Genomic DNA, 17,053 nt, shown 5'->3' with positions numbered 1-17,053 from the left:
ACAGTTTTCTGCATATCTCGCCTGCTCCTTTCCCGTCTGACGGGTTCTTGGTGAAACCGTTAGATGGCACTGCTCTGTCCCATTTGTAACTCGTTAAGTCTACGCGTTCCTCCGCTACGAGGCGTCTCCTCTCGTCCTCGACACATTTGGTGATTGTTACACTTTGAAGAACATGGCCGGAATTAAAGCGGATTGACGTTTTACACCTTTATTGGTTGCGGGGTAAAAAAAAACAAGAGGATCAGAATTACGTCCCATATGAAATATGGTAACAATCATGGTATTTCGTGAAAAAGTTCATCTTCATTTCCCACTCGCAGATTCAAGAGCTTTGACTTGCTTATATATTGATACACGGATCAACAAGTACATGCGAGAATGCGCTATTGGCACTATGAATGTGAAAAATGAATAAGTGCAAAGTAATTATTCTTTAAGAAGAAATCAAAATGTTTCGCTCGGAAGCTTCGAGTTTTTCAAATCTATCTTATTTTAACCGAATCTCCGTTTAATCGATATTTCACCATCTGCACGTTCCGGTTCGACCGACCTCGATCTATCGTTGATTGAAAATCCGTATAAGCTCTGAACCAGAGACTGTTTGCCAACGATCTATCGATGACAAAGCGCGTAGGAGCGTGAAATAGACAATACAAACACCGGGCGACTTGTGATTAATGTTTTTGCAGACGGCCATTGTCGAGGATGAACCCACAGGGAGCTCTCGCTGTTTTGCAGCCGACCATTTGCCATCCATCCCGCGGTCATTCGTTACGAGTTGTTGGGCGCTTCGATTTCTCTAACAGGTACGAATTATCTCGAGTATTGTCGACGCGAGCGATGCTGCCTCTGCATGTAAAATAAAAAAAAAAAGAAATCAATACATTTGATCGAAGAACCGTCGTTCTCGAATTCTATGATTCTTTTTAATTCGCGAGTGAGAGGTTTATTCCCTAAATCCTTTCGAGTGAAACTCCACTCGAAGAAACTTTTCGCTCGTACAGAGTGAATTCTCCACTGTCAAACGACGAGTGAATTTTTCCACTCGAAATTAAGAGTGAATCTCACGTGCTCCGCCGTCACGAGAACGAATTCACTTCAATCGTTTCAGAAATTTCCTCGGATTATTCGTGGGTTAAGAATCTACTGTAAGGGCCAGTTTCACAATTTCCGATTAATTTAATCGACCGATTGAGCATCCGTGATTAATTATTTCTGGTCAGTACTGCTTAACGACAAATGTGATTGGTCAATTCCGACAGAATAATCAGCCGATTAATTTAATCGAAGATTGCGAAGCCGGCTCTAAGTTCGACACATCCTTTATAATCCTCTCGAGTGAAACATTCGCTCTTCCGAGTGACAGTATTTTCACTCGCTTCGAGTGGATTTTCACTTCCGAGTGAGACCGCACTCCGAGCAATTTAGAGAGTAAATGTCGATGTTCGGTATGAAGATTTAAGAATGTGGGATATCATAGCGACATTTCAATCTCAAGTCCAATTATGGAGGTGCTCTCGATATCGAGGACAACTCCGAGTGGATACACTCGGGGTATCCGCGATTGATAGGTATTACAGGGAGAATATCGCGGATAACTCGTGGAAATATCTCCTCCCTGGGAGAAAATCGTCCCCCGGCGTTCGCCGGAGGATCTGTTATTAAGATTAGACGGCCCGGGACGACGGCCCTGGTGTAAGCATCGCTGTTGCGACAATAGGGAAATCGAAAACTTTCGCCCGCACCCTCGAATTCGGGATGCTAATTGGTGGGTGGTTAGCCCGTAGCCACCGGCAAGTTTTCCGAGATTTATGAGCGTGCGAACGGCGCCGGCTAAGGCGTGAATATGCCCGAGTCATGCTCGCGGGCAGGCGAAAGGGGAACGCGAGATTTTGAATTAAACGTCAACCGCACGGCGAGACACGAAACTAACGTCTGCCCCGGCGCGGTGTCTGGGAGTAACGACGCTTCCCCAACTTGGCGCATTATTTCCACCCGTGGTAATAAGTTAACGACCGGTGTCTCGCTATCTTGACCAACAATCGTCACACGCGGGTGACATAAATCTATCCGACGTCTCTCGTTGCCGCGTCTTCTCCGCACCCACGCACACTTATCGCTCGATGTGTTTCCACTCTCATCTCTCGCGCGTATCTCTCCAGAGTTTATCCGCTTTTCCCTCAAATAAATGCACGCGTATCACATAGCGGGCAGCAGTGGTCTTGAAGAAACGGTGAGGATGAAAAAGAAGGGGGACAAAGAAGCGCGCTATAAATTCGGGGGTGACGAAACTCGGCAAGATGCAAAGACCGTGGACCAAGTGCAATGAAAGTGCCATTTGGTGCAGCACACACACACACACACACACGACGTTCACCCCTACGACTGGCACGTGCCTCGAATATAATTTATTGCAGTTGGAATTTTGTGGGGTGTCTCGCGATCCCTCGTTGCTCTTTGTACCTAGCGACGGGTACAAGCCACTTTTGCCGTCCGCTCGATACACAGAATCCCAGCCGTAATGACGATGATTCTACAACGAACACTCGAGGCTGGGGGTGAAAGAGAACGCCACAGTGTTCGTATTTTCCCAAAATAGTGGAAACGAACGGACGATACACACATAGATAAATACGTACTGCTTTCAAGTTAATATTACTTGTTTCAAACACGGAGAATATTTTGCTGCCACGGCAAATTATGTACTATTTTTCACCAAATTATTGTAGTTACCACGGGGACAATAAGAAAGTTTGTTTGGACAGCGAAAAGATTTATTAAGAGTATTAATCGTTGCACGATATTTGCTAGATATGTGGACAGTAAATTAATTTGTTTGTCAATTAAATTAATTGTAAATTTTATCGCTGTCGCAACGACGTTTTGCTACAACAGCGAAATTATTTTCCCGCGTAACAAATCTTTTGGCTATATCCCCATAATAACTAACAATTTGCTGTGCCAGCAAAATGTTTTTACTCCGTGAAATGTTCCATAAGTTTATATAGCCGCGAGTATACCGTAAGTTCGTCATAAGTGTCAGATTTATTTTAATATATATTTTGAATTCGAATAAATTTAGAAAGTACTTCGATCAATAATATTAAATTAAATCTAAAACTAAAACTTCGGTTTACTCAATTCAAATTAACCGAATTTAACTTTACCCCGAGCTTATCCCCGATATTCTCGAAGAGAGAACGAATTCGTCTTTTGAGCAAACGTTGAGCCTTCCTAATATTTGCGATGGGTATATTTTAATACCATTATCAAAATAATATTCTTCTTGTCCGAGATTAACTATTACTCAAAAGAAGAAAAATCAACTGAGTAATTGCTTTTCCTCGCAATACAATAATACTTATCTCTGTGCAGTTATGTGAAACAACAATGTGGAAGTTGTCGTACGAAATAATCACTTCTAACCGGTCGATCGGAAGTGGCAATTGTTATCGTCTTCCGTGCGAGTGATTATTAATCAGGTAATGAATCGCTCAGTGTCGACCAGATCGTCGCAAGCATTACTATTTTCGCGGCAGGAAATTCGGGTCTTCGATAGCACACGCCGGAACGGCGAGCGGGCGCGCGCTCTTTCGCATCTCCCTTAACGAGCCCGTATTTTTTTTTCCCCTGCCATCTGTGTGACAAGCCCGACGGAAGGAAATACGTTCTTGGCATATATCGCCGGCAACGATATATCGAGTTCATACGTGTCGCACTTGGAAATCGCGGTGGTTTTGAAGGAGTGTCCCAATAATTCGGATCTCGTATTTTGCCGAGAGCACCCAGCGCGAATCCCGGCTACCCTCATCGCCAAAACAACCACCCTCGCGTACGTGAGCGGGATGAGCAAGCGGGATTGGGCGGGAGAGACTCACACAGAGGAGGCGATCTGAAGTTTGGAGTTCGCGAGGAGTTCGACGGTCCCTTCGCACGTCGGGCTTTTTTTCCAGCAGGATATTTCCCGACAGGGTCGCGATCGAATCTCGCGCGCGCTGTCGTTCCATCCGACTCGGCATTATTTTAGCTTCGGCTTCGTCCAAAACCTAAAATGGCCGAGCGGAATTGGGAGGGATCGATAGCAATTATGCGCGAGATAAATAGAACACGAGCGAAGCGAGGTACGGATTGATAGCGATTTGCGATATCTGAAGTTTCCCGATCTCCGGGATTGGTCGGGGAGGGTTTTGGAATTTCTCTCTCTCTCTCTCCCTCACTTTCTCTCTCTCTTTCTCTCTCTCTCTCTCTTTCTCTCTGCTCCTGTTTCATCCGTCCGTTAATTTTGATTCTCTCGCCGCGGCATTAATCACGAGTGAAAAATCGCAGCGCTCACACATCGTCGACGACGAATCTCCCCCCTCTTTCGGCTCGCGCCTATGCATTCCCGCTGCGTTGGAAAAACCAATCTACTCGGCGGAAATACGAAGATCTCCCTCGAATTAAATGGCGCCTTTCGAGATTGCCCCTTCCGCGATTTCCGTTTGTGATATTCTTAAAGTGTATTAGCCCCAGTCATGAGTCCCGCAGGAGCGATCCTCCAGAAACTTTCCAGCGAGTTCGGTTGCTAGTTATACACGACACACATACACACACACTTCCTTTCTCTCTCTTTCTCTCTTTCTCGTCTATCCGGTAGAGAAGACGGTTGCAACTTCAATCCGAAAGATTACCAATTCATAATGATCTCGTTTCATTTTCTACTAAATTGCCATCTTGTTGAGTGCTGCCGTATTCCACACGTACGAATATTGTGTGTAAAATTTAATAATGTAATAATATAGGGTGAGGCAACAAGTATCACCGCTTTGAATATCATCGAAACGTGAGAGTGGAAGAGAAAACTTTATCTAATTTGCGTTGATGCTCCAACGTCATCGCTTCGAGCACTTTCTGTAAATGCAAACTCTTTTTATTCTCATCTAATGGTTGAGAAAAATCGTTAATATTAATATATAATACTAGAGGAGAAGGTGGTATTATGATAATATTTGTAGGTATTATGTACCCCTTTTAATATCTCTTATTAGGTAGCGAATTATAGTGATTACTTATGCAATCATTTATTTAATAGCCCGCTGTAGCGCTAATAAACTAACACACAGTAGTCAGTATTTGTTATAACACAATTTTATTTTTGAGCATTTCGGAACGCTTTCAAGATACATTTTAGCATTTAATTATGCATATTTCCGTATTCTTCTTAAACTCAAGCGACACTATTATGACACGAATATATATGTACATGTGAGTGTTTTGTTCCTTACTTGACATTTCATTCGACTATAAATTTCGAGTTATATATATAATAAGACATAAATATAAAATATTGTACTTTTTGAAGATCCTCCAAGTGGCGATATTATTATTGTATCTCATCCTGTGTAAGATATACCTCGTCGTAAAAGGGGAGGCATATTATTAAAGCGAAAGATAGGATCGAGATAGCAAAAGATAGAGATTCGAGATAACGATAGCGGAAGGATGTGCGCGAATCCTGCGTGCTGGACAGAAAGCACGGCGTGGTCCACGATGGTGGGGTCACGGCCGGGCGGCGCGCGGCGAGAGGAGGATACGCCGCTGGACCAAAATCTGGCCTCAGTCGGGCGCGACGCGCCATATGCGGAGGATCATTTGTCAGCCCGCTCACAAAGGCCAATAATCTCGCGCGTGACACGTGTGCCTCCCCCGATAAAAAGCGTTACGTCTGCGTTCTCGCGCGCGCGCCGCCTGGAAAAGGTTTTTCCGACCAGAGAGAATTCGGGTGTCGGCCGGTGCGCCTCGTCCGTGCGACGTCCACGATCGCGCTCCTTTCCGCCCGTTTCTTCAGAGGTGGATCTTCCGCGCGCGTCGTCGCGTCGATCAAACTCCTGAATTATTATTATCAGCCGCCATTCAGCTCGCAGGGTGAACGACCGGATCCTCGCGACTTAAATTCGGCGAATTCACGAAATGTCCCCGTCAACCTGCGGCTCGGAGCGCGCGGTATTCGCCGACCGAGAGGGTGCGAAGCACGTCGTAGAGGCGACCCGTTAACACGGAGATAGGTAAGTCGTACGTTTTCGCGCCCGCACCTACGGATGTGCGCGTCCTGCATGCGAATAATCCGATACCCGCGAATATACGAAATGTATTTTCGCTCGCACGCGCGCAAGTGCGCCGAGTTCGGGCGTTAGTATTATCGCCCGAATTGATTACGGTAAGAGCCTAATTCTTCCGGCGTAATTGAAGGATCTAATCGGCCGCGGGTACGCCAGGATAGTGCAATTAAAACTTCATGCGACCACGACGGCCCGTCCTGAAATAACGTGTAGCCTTCGGCGAAATAGATTCGCTTGGCGAGAGATGGAGAAAGAGAGAGAGGGAGAGGGAGAGCTTAACTATTTAATTATCGAACGTGTTACAGGAAACTAAAGAACACCGGAGTGGTCGCGATTAATTGAAAAGCACGCACGGTGAGAGGCAAGAGCGCACAGAGTGGCAGTTAATTTAACGTCACGCGCGCGCGGAACATCGTTTTATAAATATTATGAGATCCAGTTAATTACAGAGTGAGACTTATTACGCCGGCTCGGCCGCCAGGCGGCTTCTACGTTTGTTAAGGGGTGGACAAAGCGGCGAGATAAGAGCTGCTCGCGCGCCGTGCTGAATCACGGCCTGTGATGAGACAACGAGCGTGTAAATGTGTTTTCGGTGTAGCCGCGAGAGCACTTAACAATTGCTTAAAATAACCAGAACCGTGTGCCACCTCGGTGGAAAATGCTCTCTCTCTCTCTCGCGCGCGCGCGCGCGCACGACGACCGCGTGGCGCTAAATTCGGACCAAATCGAGAATTGAGATGCGCATCGCCGATGCGAGTTGCCGATGCATCTTTCAGTCGGCTCGAGCCATAACGTATCGTTTATTCATTCGCTCGTTTATTTATAGTCTACGTCTACGTAAAATACCGAGAGGAAATATCAGGGGAGGTGTTATATCCAGGAGGAGCGCGCGCTCTCTGGAAAATCTCGAGATCTTCTTCTCCTCTCTGGAGAATCGTCCCTTCAAACGACCGAGTTCTCGCGACAAATATAAGATCGATTTAATTTAATTTCACGCCGAGTCCCGATGTGGGAATGCAATTGACGATATGGCCGCTAATCAGATATATTTTTTGCTCACCGTTGTGATCTAATTGAAATGAAAATTAAAATCAGAATTAAAGGTAAAACTCTCATCGAGTTTGCATAGAATTAATCGAAGAATATTATATATTAGGTTGGGGAAAAAGAAATCCATTATTTTTACGTGAACTTCAAGACTTTATTTAACATGTTTCCCCAACCTAATATATGCACACAGGGTGTTTCAGCATATGGAAGACACTTAAAAACCTCGGAAGTCTAAATATGAGGCCTTAAAAACCTTAAAACAATAAAAAAATATGACCGTAAACAAAATTTTTCTTCCACGATATTCCTTCATTGAAATCATTCAAGTTGTACTCGAAACACATTCTCATATCATTAAAAACAAAAGAGACATATGTACGTGCATACATATATACGTACATATGTACGTATATTTTTCTTTTTCTATATTATTGTAGATTAAGGGGTGTTGAAAATAATCCCCCCGGAAGGATCTATTCGATTGGGCCCAAAGTTACAGGGCATATTTCTCGTGCCCCTTCTTCTGGGCCATCCTGTATGAACCCATGGTTGTTTTGCCAATGAACTGGGATCACTTGGTCTTGTCTCTCTGTTGACCAAGTTTCAGCTCAATCCGATACATCCTTCTGGGTGGGGCATTTTCAATACTCCTTAGCGTAAGCGACCTAAAATCAACGACGTTATTGTCCTCACTTCCTCTCGCCCACTTCGTAATTCATTCTTTCCCTCTCTCTCTCTCTCTTTCTCTCTCTCTCTTTCTGTCTTTCTTTCTCGTTCTCTCCCCTTTTCTACTCTCTATCCTCCAATAATCGCGCATCTCTCGGAATCACACGCATGGTTCTTCCACCGGAAGGAGATAGTCGAAGGACCCTTTAATTCTGAACTTTTCGGCCCTCTGAATAAAAAGACCCGATTATCCTTTGTTTTTTTCCCGGAGTTCGACCGCGTTATCCCATCGGGGGAAATCGCGAAAAGTTTTTAGAGACCGACGCCGTTTCTTCGAAGGGATCACCGGCCGTAACCTGTCTCCTCGAGACGGCTCCAAGAACTTCGGAATTTTTCGTTGCGGAGTTGCAAGCTCGCCGGCTTATATGTATGTCCTTTGCCCCTTACTTCCCCCCATTTATCCAGCATCCTTCAACTTTATCCCACCTTTTCGCACCGTTTGTCCGCCTCGTGTCCGTAAGAGGCGCGATACGTGGAAGGAATTTCGGGCGAACGTATGAACGAGTTAAAAAGAGACGAATTGGGGGGGTTTGCTCGGGATTGACTCGGCGAAGCTATAAATCCGGTGGACATGCATTATTCCGAAGAAGAAATGCATCGAAATTTAAAATGTGTTAAAATTTAACGGGACAATTATCCCGGAAAGTTATAATACCCGAGATACGAACAGCGAGACAATCTCCCGAAATACAATTTCCCTGAAATATTGGAACTGTCTCGTTGCACAGCCGGGTGCATTAGTAATAGTTCCACCTCGGGAATAATCGTACGCTTCGGGAAAATTGTGTTTCAGGATATCGTCTCAGCTTCATTCAGATTTCGGTATTACGACTTTTCGAGAGAAAATTGTTCCGCTTTTTCAATTTCGAGATTCGAATCTCTCCGTACAATTCGTGTCCACCACGAATTCTTCATCCTCGAGATCTCAAGACGTTTGCCTTAACGACCACTTAGTTAGTTTCAATTTCGTTGCACGCATATCGGGAAGAAGATAAATAACGAGTTAACGATGGTCGTGTTATCTCAGTCTCATAAGAGAAAGAGAAGAAGAAATTTCAACGGCGACGTTTTTTATCTCGCAGATGATAAGCGCCCCTCTCTTTCTTCCTCTCTTTCTCTCTCTCTCTCGGCTGCGTCTTTACGTCGCCTTCGTAAAGGACGAGCGGAATCTTCACGATGAAGAGCGGAAAATGAGCGAAACCGGAAGACGAAGGCGGCACTGAGAGGACGTGGAAAGCAGGGTGAAGAAGGCCGCCGCCGTACGTCGCGGCGAAGATGAGATCGAAAGCTGCTCTGTGCCTGCTCTCCCTGCTGATCCTGCCGCTGGATGATCCTTCGTGGGCTTCCGCCGAGATCAGAGGTACGTCGACGCCGTTACATTTCTGCGTTAATTAGCGCGATCGATGAGAGAGACGTTGCCCTCGAAATCAGGGTCGGCCGCTTATCATCGCTTTTTCGCGAAAAGGCGGATGTTCCTGAACGAAGGAAATGCGTTATCTCGTCAATTTACATCGCCTTTGTCCTTCCTGCGAGTCTCGTTTCGCTCGTATCGCCGATGACTCGCGAGTAATTCGATTAAGGGGAAACGACAGTGCGGATGGGGGCTTCGACGAGGAACGAAATCGCGTGGCTTAATGAAGCACGACGGCGGGGGCGGGGAGCAAAATTCTGCCGAGAAAAGCGGCTAATCCGCCTCGCCGTAACGGAGCAACATTTGCGTAGGATCGTGCGGAAGGGACGTGTTCCCAGCGTGATCGTTAAAATTACCGACCGGTGTGTTCGAGCGGGCGGGATTAGACATCGCGCGCGGTCCTTACGTCGCGTAACAGAACTGAGATCCAACTCACGAAATTGCGCGGAAACAACGCGTATATACACGGTTACGCGCTCTGTTACGATTACGACGCTCGTAAAAATTCGAAGCAAGTGTTCTGAGACGTTTCTTATCCGACGCCTCGCGAGAGCGTTTCTGTGTCGATGATAAAATGAGAGCAGGGGCCGCGCGACGTTGCCCTTTCTTCCGTCATATAACATCGATACGTGCCGAAGGAGTCGCGAGTTTATGACTATTCATGGCCCTCGTAACGAGAAAATCGTCGGTACGTGCGGGAGTGAACGCCCGAGGACACTCGGTGTAATTAATCGTATGCGTTGTCACGTCGCCTGATACGGATGGTCCATGGCTCCCGTATATTATCGGAGATATTGAACGTATATCCCTTGGAAATAAGAACAGGATACTCGCATTACATCGTGATATCAGTGTCTGGCCTAACAATTAATTTACATACAATAAACGGAGGAGAAGATGGTATTACGACCTCTATTTACATTTTGTATAATAACTTTGTTAATAATCGATACTTTAAATTGAAAATCTAACGATTACATTACGTCAAAGTGTTGTTCAATCGATTCTAGACTGAAAGTTATGAAATATTGATTACTTAGAGCTTTATTTGTAAAAATATGGCGATATCGCGTAATGAATCGAAGAGGAACAGAAGTGGTAATGTGGCTTCTTCCTTTTGAAAAAAATTAGTTCTATTTGAAAAGACGTTTTATCACAAATTTATATATATTTATTCAAAATAAACTCTTAGAAGAAGCAACGATGAGTGTAACCGTGAATTTTTAACGTAGATATTGACTTACTTGTCAGAAGGTAGATACGAACTTTCAGAAGGACAGTTTCTATAAAACGAATAGACACTTTTAAACTTGAATTACTGACTTCGAATAACAATTTTGATATGAGAACCTCGAGAAAGAGATCGTGTTAAATCGATTTTAGTTAGGGTCAAATTAGCAAAATGCCATGCTATCGTTTTGTGTAACCCGAAATATGTGTGGCTGAATAAAATATTAAATAATGAACAAAACACCCAAATATACATAACGTATGTATGATAATACGTCCAAGTTTAAGAAGAATAAAGAAATATGTGTAAAGCGGCGTCTACAATGAGAATTTCAGGCATAAGATTAAAGTTTTAAGCCTTAAGCCGTAAGAAATTGACCAATCACAGTCAAATGTGAGAAGAATAATCGATTGTGATTGGTCAATTTACTACGACTTAAGGCTTAAAACTTGAGTTTCACGCCTTAAATTCTCATTATAGGCGGCGCTTTATTAAATGCTAAAATGTATCTTGAAAACGTTTGGAAATGCTCGAAGGTAAAAGTGCATTATAACAAATGCCGGCTATTGTGTAATGGTAGGTTACTAAACAAATGATTCCATAAGTAATTGCTAGAATTCGTTATTTAATAGCGGAAATATTACGAGGGGCCGTAATACCTACGAGGGTCATAATACCACTTCTCTTCGAATACATTAAAATTTATTGATATTAATTAAATGACTTAATATAAGTATTCAAGAAAATCGGATAAAGCCGCAGGTCTTCCGACGTCGTTCAAAAGACGAACTGGCCAGAAATGAATAAATTAAATTAATTAGTTAAATCGAGTTAAAGTTTAACGCGTACGTTAAGATAACGTTAAACATACGTTCCGTTTGTTATAAACCTTTGTTCAAGAGACGAATTGATAGGGTGAAAATTAACAATAATAAGTGAAATGTAACGTATGCTGCGTTGCTTCTCGCGAAACGACACTTTCGCAGTTGGCAAGATAAACCTCCTGGTCTTGGTGGAGTCAAATGTGAATTGGGAAAAGAACGACGAGAGGTATCAACGGGAGCATTGTTGAGCGCAGCCGATCAACCAATTGAATCGTCGCGTTGTACAAACGTCGCGGTGTATCCGCGATACTCACACGTACACACGCATGCGTGCACGACAAAATTGTGATGATAAATAAGCTAAATCGAGAAGCGGAAGTATACACGAGGCGGCGCGAGGAGACGGAAGACACACAGCATCGGCAAACGGCGCTTCGTTTCAGCGAGATTGCCTACATCAATGGCAATTAATTAGCTGGTAAACTCTGAGTAATTTCATTAGACCGCGCAGTCAAGGGTCGTTGAATAAATAAGGTCGTGTTTTCATCGAGAATACCGGCGGCGGTTCCGGTAACGATTTCTCGCAATGTCTTGTCCTTTACTGCGAAATAATTTCAAGCGAGATCGATGCCTGAGATCGAGTTGNCCCCCCCCCCTCCCCCTAAGGGACTTTCACGGAAGGGCTGCGGAAGAGGGTTGCACTGAACGAAAGACTATCGCGATAGCTGGACGTTAATGTGAATTTCATCTTATCAAAATAATATCCATCTCTCTCCCTTCCTCCCTCTCTCTCTCTTTCTCTCTTTCTGGCTACGCCGTATTATTCATGTGCATTACTCCGGCTGGATTTAAATAAAGGGAAATAAGAGATGTAATTATTTAACAGAATGTAATTATCACGCTTCACACTCGGACGCCCTTTTTCGAGCGAACTGGCTGATTAAAATCGAACTTTTCTCATTATTTCTCTGTTTACATAGCCAGAGTGCGTTTTATTTTAAACCGCGTGTTTTACACGCTGCGAGTGTTGCACGCAATTTTTCCCGTTTTAAACGACATGTCGTTCGCGTTATTCGCAGGATGCAATCGCACCATCAGGAATTCGGTCGGTTGGATTCGCTGGACGGGACGAATGGGTCGATGCATCGTGAGAATCAGGGCACCGCTCAGGGATCCGCAGGTTAACATATACCGAGTATACCTCCTTGTGACGATAAATTTTCGTAAGAAAGAAAAGAGCAAAAAGACAAAAGGGAGAGAGGAGCCGGAAAAACGAAGCGTCAGTCGGATAAATTGAGCCGATACTTAGCTGTTTCCGCAGGTGATCGAGGTGAAAGTTCGACGATTGCAGGTAGGCTTTCTGAAGGAGGCCCGATGCGAGGGGGCGTATTTTCAGTTCTCGGACAGCCTGGACGATCCTGACGACGAGACGGGTCGATATTGCGGTCACGTGACTGGAAATGCCACGAGGTATATTTTTTTCATGGACGTGGCCACTCGTGGATTTTAGATCGGCGTTATTAAAGTTTCATCTGTTTCCGACCTGGCAGGCTGTTTCTGCGACGAGGTCCCGATCTGACGATCACCTTAGCCTCGGACGAGCAGTTCGCCTTGACGAATCCGGTCATCTTTTCCGCTCAATTCTCCATCCTGCCGGTGCGTCTGGCGATCGAACGTCACCGCGGCTATTCCGCGTCCTCGTCACCCACCTGTCCCGTGGAATGCACAATGCGTAATGAGCGACGGTCCTGCAGGTTGACTTCGCCGGGTTATCCCTGTGTGTATCCGCGAGGCATCAGGTGAGCCATCTTCGACGAGTCAAGTGTCAAAAGCGGAATCGCGCGAGTCGTAATGTGAAACGAGATTGACGTTCGAGTCGCGGTTTAAGGAAGACCGGGGCGAGTTGGCGTACCTTTCAGAATTTCATTAGAACTTTTTAGACGTCTAATTGATTGTACGAAGATGATCTTAACCCCATTATCAGCGCCTAAGTTGCACAAGTGAGCCCAAAATGCTCAACGTTAAATGATAAGTCAATTGTGACGAATACATGTATCACAAATGTTCCGAAAACATTCTAGGGATGTCCCAGAGATATTCACAAAAATGTATTAGCCTTCCTTAGCAAGATCAAGTCTATTAAAAGCCTCTGCATTATTAGAAAAATCAAGAAAAAATAAAATCGACATGAATTCCCGTCAGAATGAGCTACAATATTCTGTTAATATTCTGTCCATGTATGTTTGAAAAAGAAACCCTTTTTGCCGATTCCTTTTTACCCACTATCTCTCTCGCGATAAACAGACAAACGAAGCGCACGGTCAAGCTGTCCCTTACACCAACGAATTCGCTCCAGTCCCCCCAGTCTTAAACGTCCCTAGCACGCGCCGAATTACGGTTCGCGACCGCGTGCTGGAATATTGAATATTGAACGGCCGATTGTTTCCGGACTCGCAGATGCAGAGTCGCTCTCGAGTCGAGCGCCGGTCGCTTCAGGATAGGCGGTCAACCGGAAGACCTGTTCGACTTGATGAACTACACCGACCAAAAGGGCTGTCAGATAGAGAACTGCGAGGACTCGCTCGAGCCTAAGGGACTCGGCCAGGCGTCGACCGAAAGAATCGCGAGGGATGAATCTGTTATCAGGATCGGGGACAATTGGCCGGGGGACAACAATGGCCAGATTCCCGCGATGGAGCTGGGAAGTGAAGAAACGAGCGAACGGCTAATGAGGCAGAGACACTACGAGAAAAAGGCGGCACGGCACAGGGGAAAGCAATACCGCAAGGAGCCGGCGCATAAGTTTGACGCGAGCGAGTCGCGGCACGCGCCGAGGCTCAAATCGATGCGTTCGAAGGTAACGAGGAAGGACCAGCGGAGGGTCGTCGTGCCGAATTGTTATCTCAGCGGCGACTTTGAAAGGCGGGATGAAACGGCCGGTAGCGCGATGGTACGTAAGTCGTTCGAGCGGCGTAAGTAAATTAGAGCGCACAATGAACGTGTGCGCTCTTGCATCCACGAAATAAGTGCATCTTTCTAAAGTAAAGATGCGGCGGCTCTAATTGCTCACTTGTGCGATGGCTCGAATTATTTTTTATCGTCTCGGTCGGTATTTCGAGTAAATCACTTCGTAGTTAACACGTTCGTAATAATTAACCACAATTTATTTAGCGAAACCTCAAGTTTTTTTTATGTAATCGTATTCTCGGGGGAAAATATTTATCACATACGATTAACACATATAATATGTGTAGAATATGTCCTCGTATAAAAATATATTATTATATATGTGTGATTATATATATATATATATATATAACTCTCTGTATTGCCACTTCATATATAATTATATATATTTTTATATATGGACATATTTTACATACGACGCCTTATATATTTATATACAATTATATATGGAAGACATTTTTTCCCGAGTTTTTACGTGCAAAGTTTTATGTAATTGAGTGAAGCAGACTTCAGTCTGTTTATGAGCACACAGAAAGAACAACTGCTCTGTTAGATATATGTGACTCTGGTAGCGAATATGTTAAAGTCATTAAGTCCTTTGCTGCGCCATGTTTCAACCAAAAGTGCTCGCTGTATGCGGCACAGTATTCAATTGTGTGACACTGAGGCGGAATAATATAAAGGAAAATTCTAACCAAAAAATTCAAATTAGGTGCACAGTAAGCGAAAAGTCATTAACGCGTTATTATAATGCTATTTTATGTATGTATGCAACGCTATTTTTAACGATGTTTGACCCAAATATTAGAGATAATCTTCCTACACTATAACTTTTTTAAATATTTAGAAACGTAATATTATCAATAGTTTAAAAACACCCGTAAAATGTTATATCGAAATGTTTATAAAACTCAACATAAAATCAGTATTTCGAAAGATTGATCTAATGTTTCTCACTTACTGAAATGCTTCTAAGGATGCTTCCCGTTCTCGTTCTCTCGTTTCCTGATCGATGTGTTCCCCACAAGGTGTCAGAGCAGAAGCACCTCGACGGGAATCGCCCATCGGGGAACGCCACGTGCGAGGGCGACTACCTCGCGCTCCTGGAGAACGTGAATGGCAAGGTGTTCGAGATCCGGAGGTTCTGCGGCGCCGGTCGAGTGCCCCGTATCTTCTCGCGCGGGAAGAACGTGATCCTGGAGTTTGTCGCCCGGCACGACGGCACGGTGCTGCACGACGGCTTCCAAGTGACTCTGCTGGAGGAACGGGCCCCGGAGGCGAGACACGCGAATTGCGAGTTCGTGTACAGGAGCTCGGGCCGCGTCAGGGAGAACATTAAATCCCTACGGAGCTGGTATCCGCCCAATACCGTGTGCACTTACAAGTTTCTCGGCAGGGTTATGGAGAAGGTATCCATTCACATAAAGATCCTCAGGAACGAATTCGCGCAGGAGAAACCGGTCGATACCAGGCGGAACTTCAGCTTGAATTACTGCCCCGGCAACGAGATCGCCGTCTATAACGGCGCCCAGGTAATTATCTCAGCTATCCTGATTATCCTCGAACCGACGAGAATTGATAAGCGGAGAAAGTAAGGGAAAAAAGAGAGAGAAAGAATATAAAATCGACGATTTGCAGGTGAATGGCAGCTTCTTGATGTGGTCCTATTGCGACGTGTCTCACTGGGACATCAACAACATCCAAGTACCTTTGACGTCTAGCGGAAACGAATTATTGATCCAATACTACAGCGCCAGAGGGTCCTACGATGGTCAGGGATTCACCTACGCTATATCCTACAGGTTCATCAGAAAAGAGCAGAACGGCACCGTAGGGCGTGCCCACGGCAAGTACAAGTCGATCTCTCTGAGGCCGGTCAACCTGTCGGTCCTGAATCTCAACGACACCGACAACTGCAACTGCAATTTCGACAACAGAATGGGCACTTTCAAGAATTGGTTCGTCGTACTGGTGATCCTCGGTATCGTGTCCTTCCTCGGGGCCATCGTCACGATAGTCGCCCTGATCGCGAAATTCCTGAAGATCAGATCGTCCGAGAAGAAACTCTTGCAAAACGCGAAACAATGAGGCGCTCGCGCGCTTTCCCTTCGGCAATCTCTCATCTTTATCGTTACGGAATTGGAGTTAAAATAAACAAGATCTCCGAGTTTCGACAATGAGAGAAGGGAGGAACGAGTACTGAAATCGGAGCGATTCGCGCGCAAAAAAAAAAGAAAAATCCGGCAAAAATAGAACGAGGTCCCACCGAGACTTGAACTCGGATCGCTGGATTCAGAGTCCAGAGTGCTAACCATTACACCATGGGACCTTGACGGCTTCTATATGAACCAATTGACACTGGAAGTCACCGGTGATGCACAAGAGGCATTGCTGAAAATTACGAGAGATGATCCAGATCTCACGATGGTGATCGATCTTGATATCACGATTTTTCGTATCACGATCGACATCGCGCCAATATCCCTTCGACATATCGTGGAAGAAATCTCGCCCTTTCCGACGAGTAAAAAATGAAGGTTGTATATACGCAACTATGTATATCGAACTGAATTTTTATACGTAACACACACGCAACAATAATAAATCCGCAATAAAGTATACCTGAGGTAAATAAAGAGCTTGACGACGAAATTACTACAGCCACCAGTATTAGTAGTTGGTATTAAATGCAATACTCACCCCTTTCGATATCTCCCGATGAAATGATCAACTCTAATTGCTTTAG

At 44.8% G+C, this 17,053-nt stretch overlaps 1 protein-coding gene and 1 non-coding gene across 2 annotated transcripts; one reads left to right on the top strand and one right to left on the bottom strand.

Moving 5' to 3' along the window:
* The first annotated feature begins 142 nt into the window (after positions 1-142).
* LOC106743607 lies at positions 143-16,995 on the top strand. Its single transcript, XM_014617607.1, has 9 exons — positions 143-280; positions 690-806; positions 8,957-9,234; positions 12,420-12,520; positions 12,662-12,810; positions 12,891-13,139; positions 13,798-14,290; positions 15,336-15,839; positions 15,946-16,995. The coding sequence occupies exons 3-9, from the start codon at positions 9,150-9,152 to the stop codon at positions 16,393-16,395; spliced, it is 2,031 nt and encodes a 676-aa protein (XP_014473093.1). The 5' UTR covers positions 143-280; positions 690-806; positions 8,957-9,149; the 3' UTR covers positions 16,396-16,995.
* On the bottom strand, positions 16,565-16,636 carry Trnaq-cug. Its single transcript has one exon. It is a non-coding gene; the product is annotated as a tRNA-Gln (tRNA).
* Positions 16,996-17,053: the final 58 nt, after the last annotated feature.

The sequence above is a fragment of the Dinoponera quadriceps genome, unplaced genomic scaffold (assembly GCF_001313825.1).
Source record: "Dinoponera quadriceps isolate SergipeBrazil2010 unplaced genomic scaffold, ASM131382v1 scaffold1115, whole genome shotgun sequence".
Taxonomy (NCBI): Eukaryota; Metazoa; Arthropoda; class Insecta; order Hymenoptera; family Formicidae; genus Dinoponera; species Dinoponera quadriceps.
This window is presented reverse-complemented; position numbering and strand designations above follow the sequence as displayed.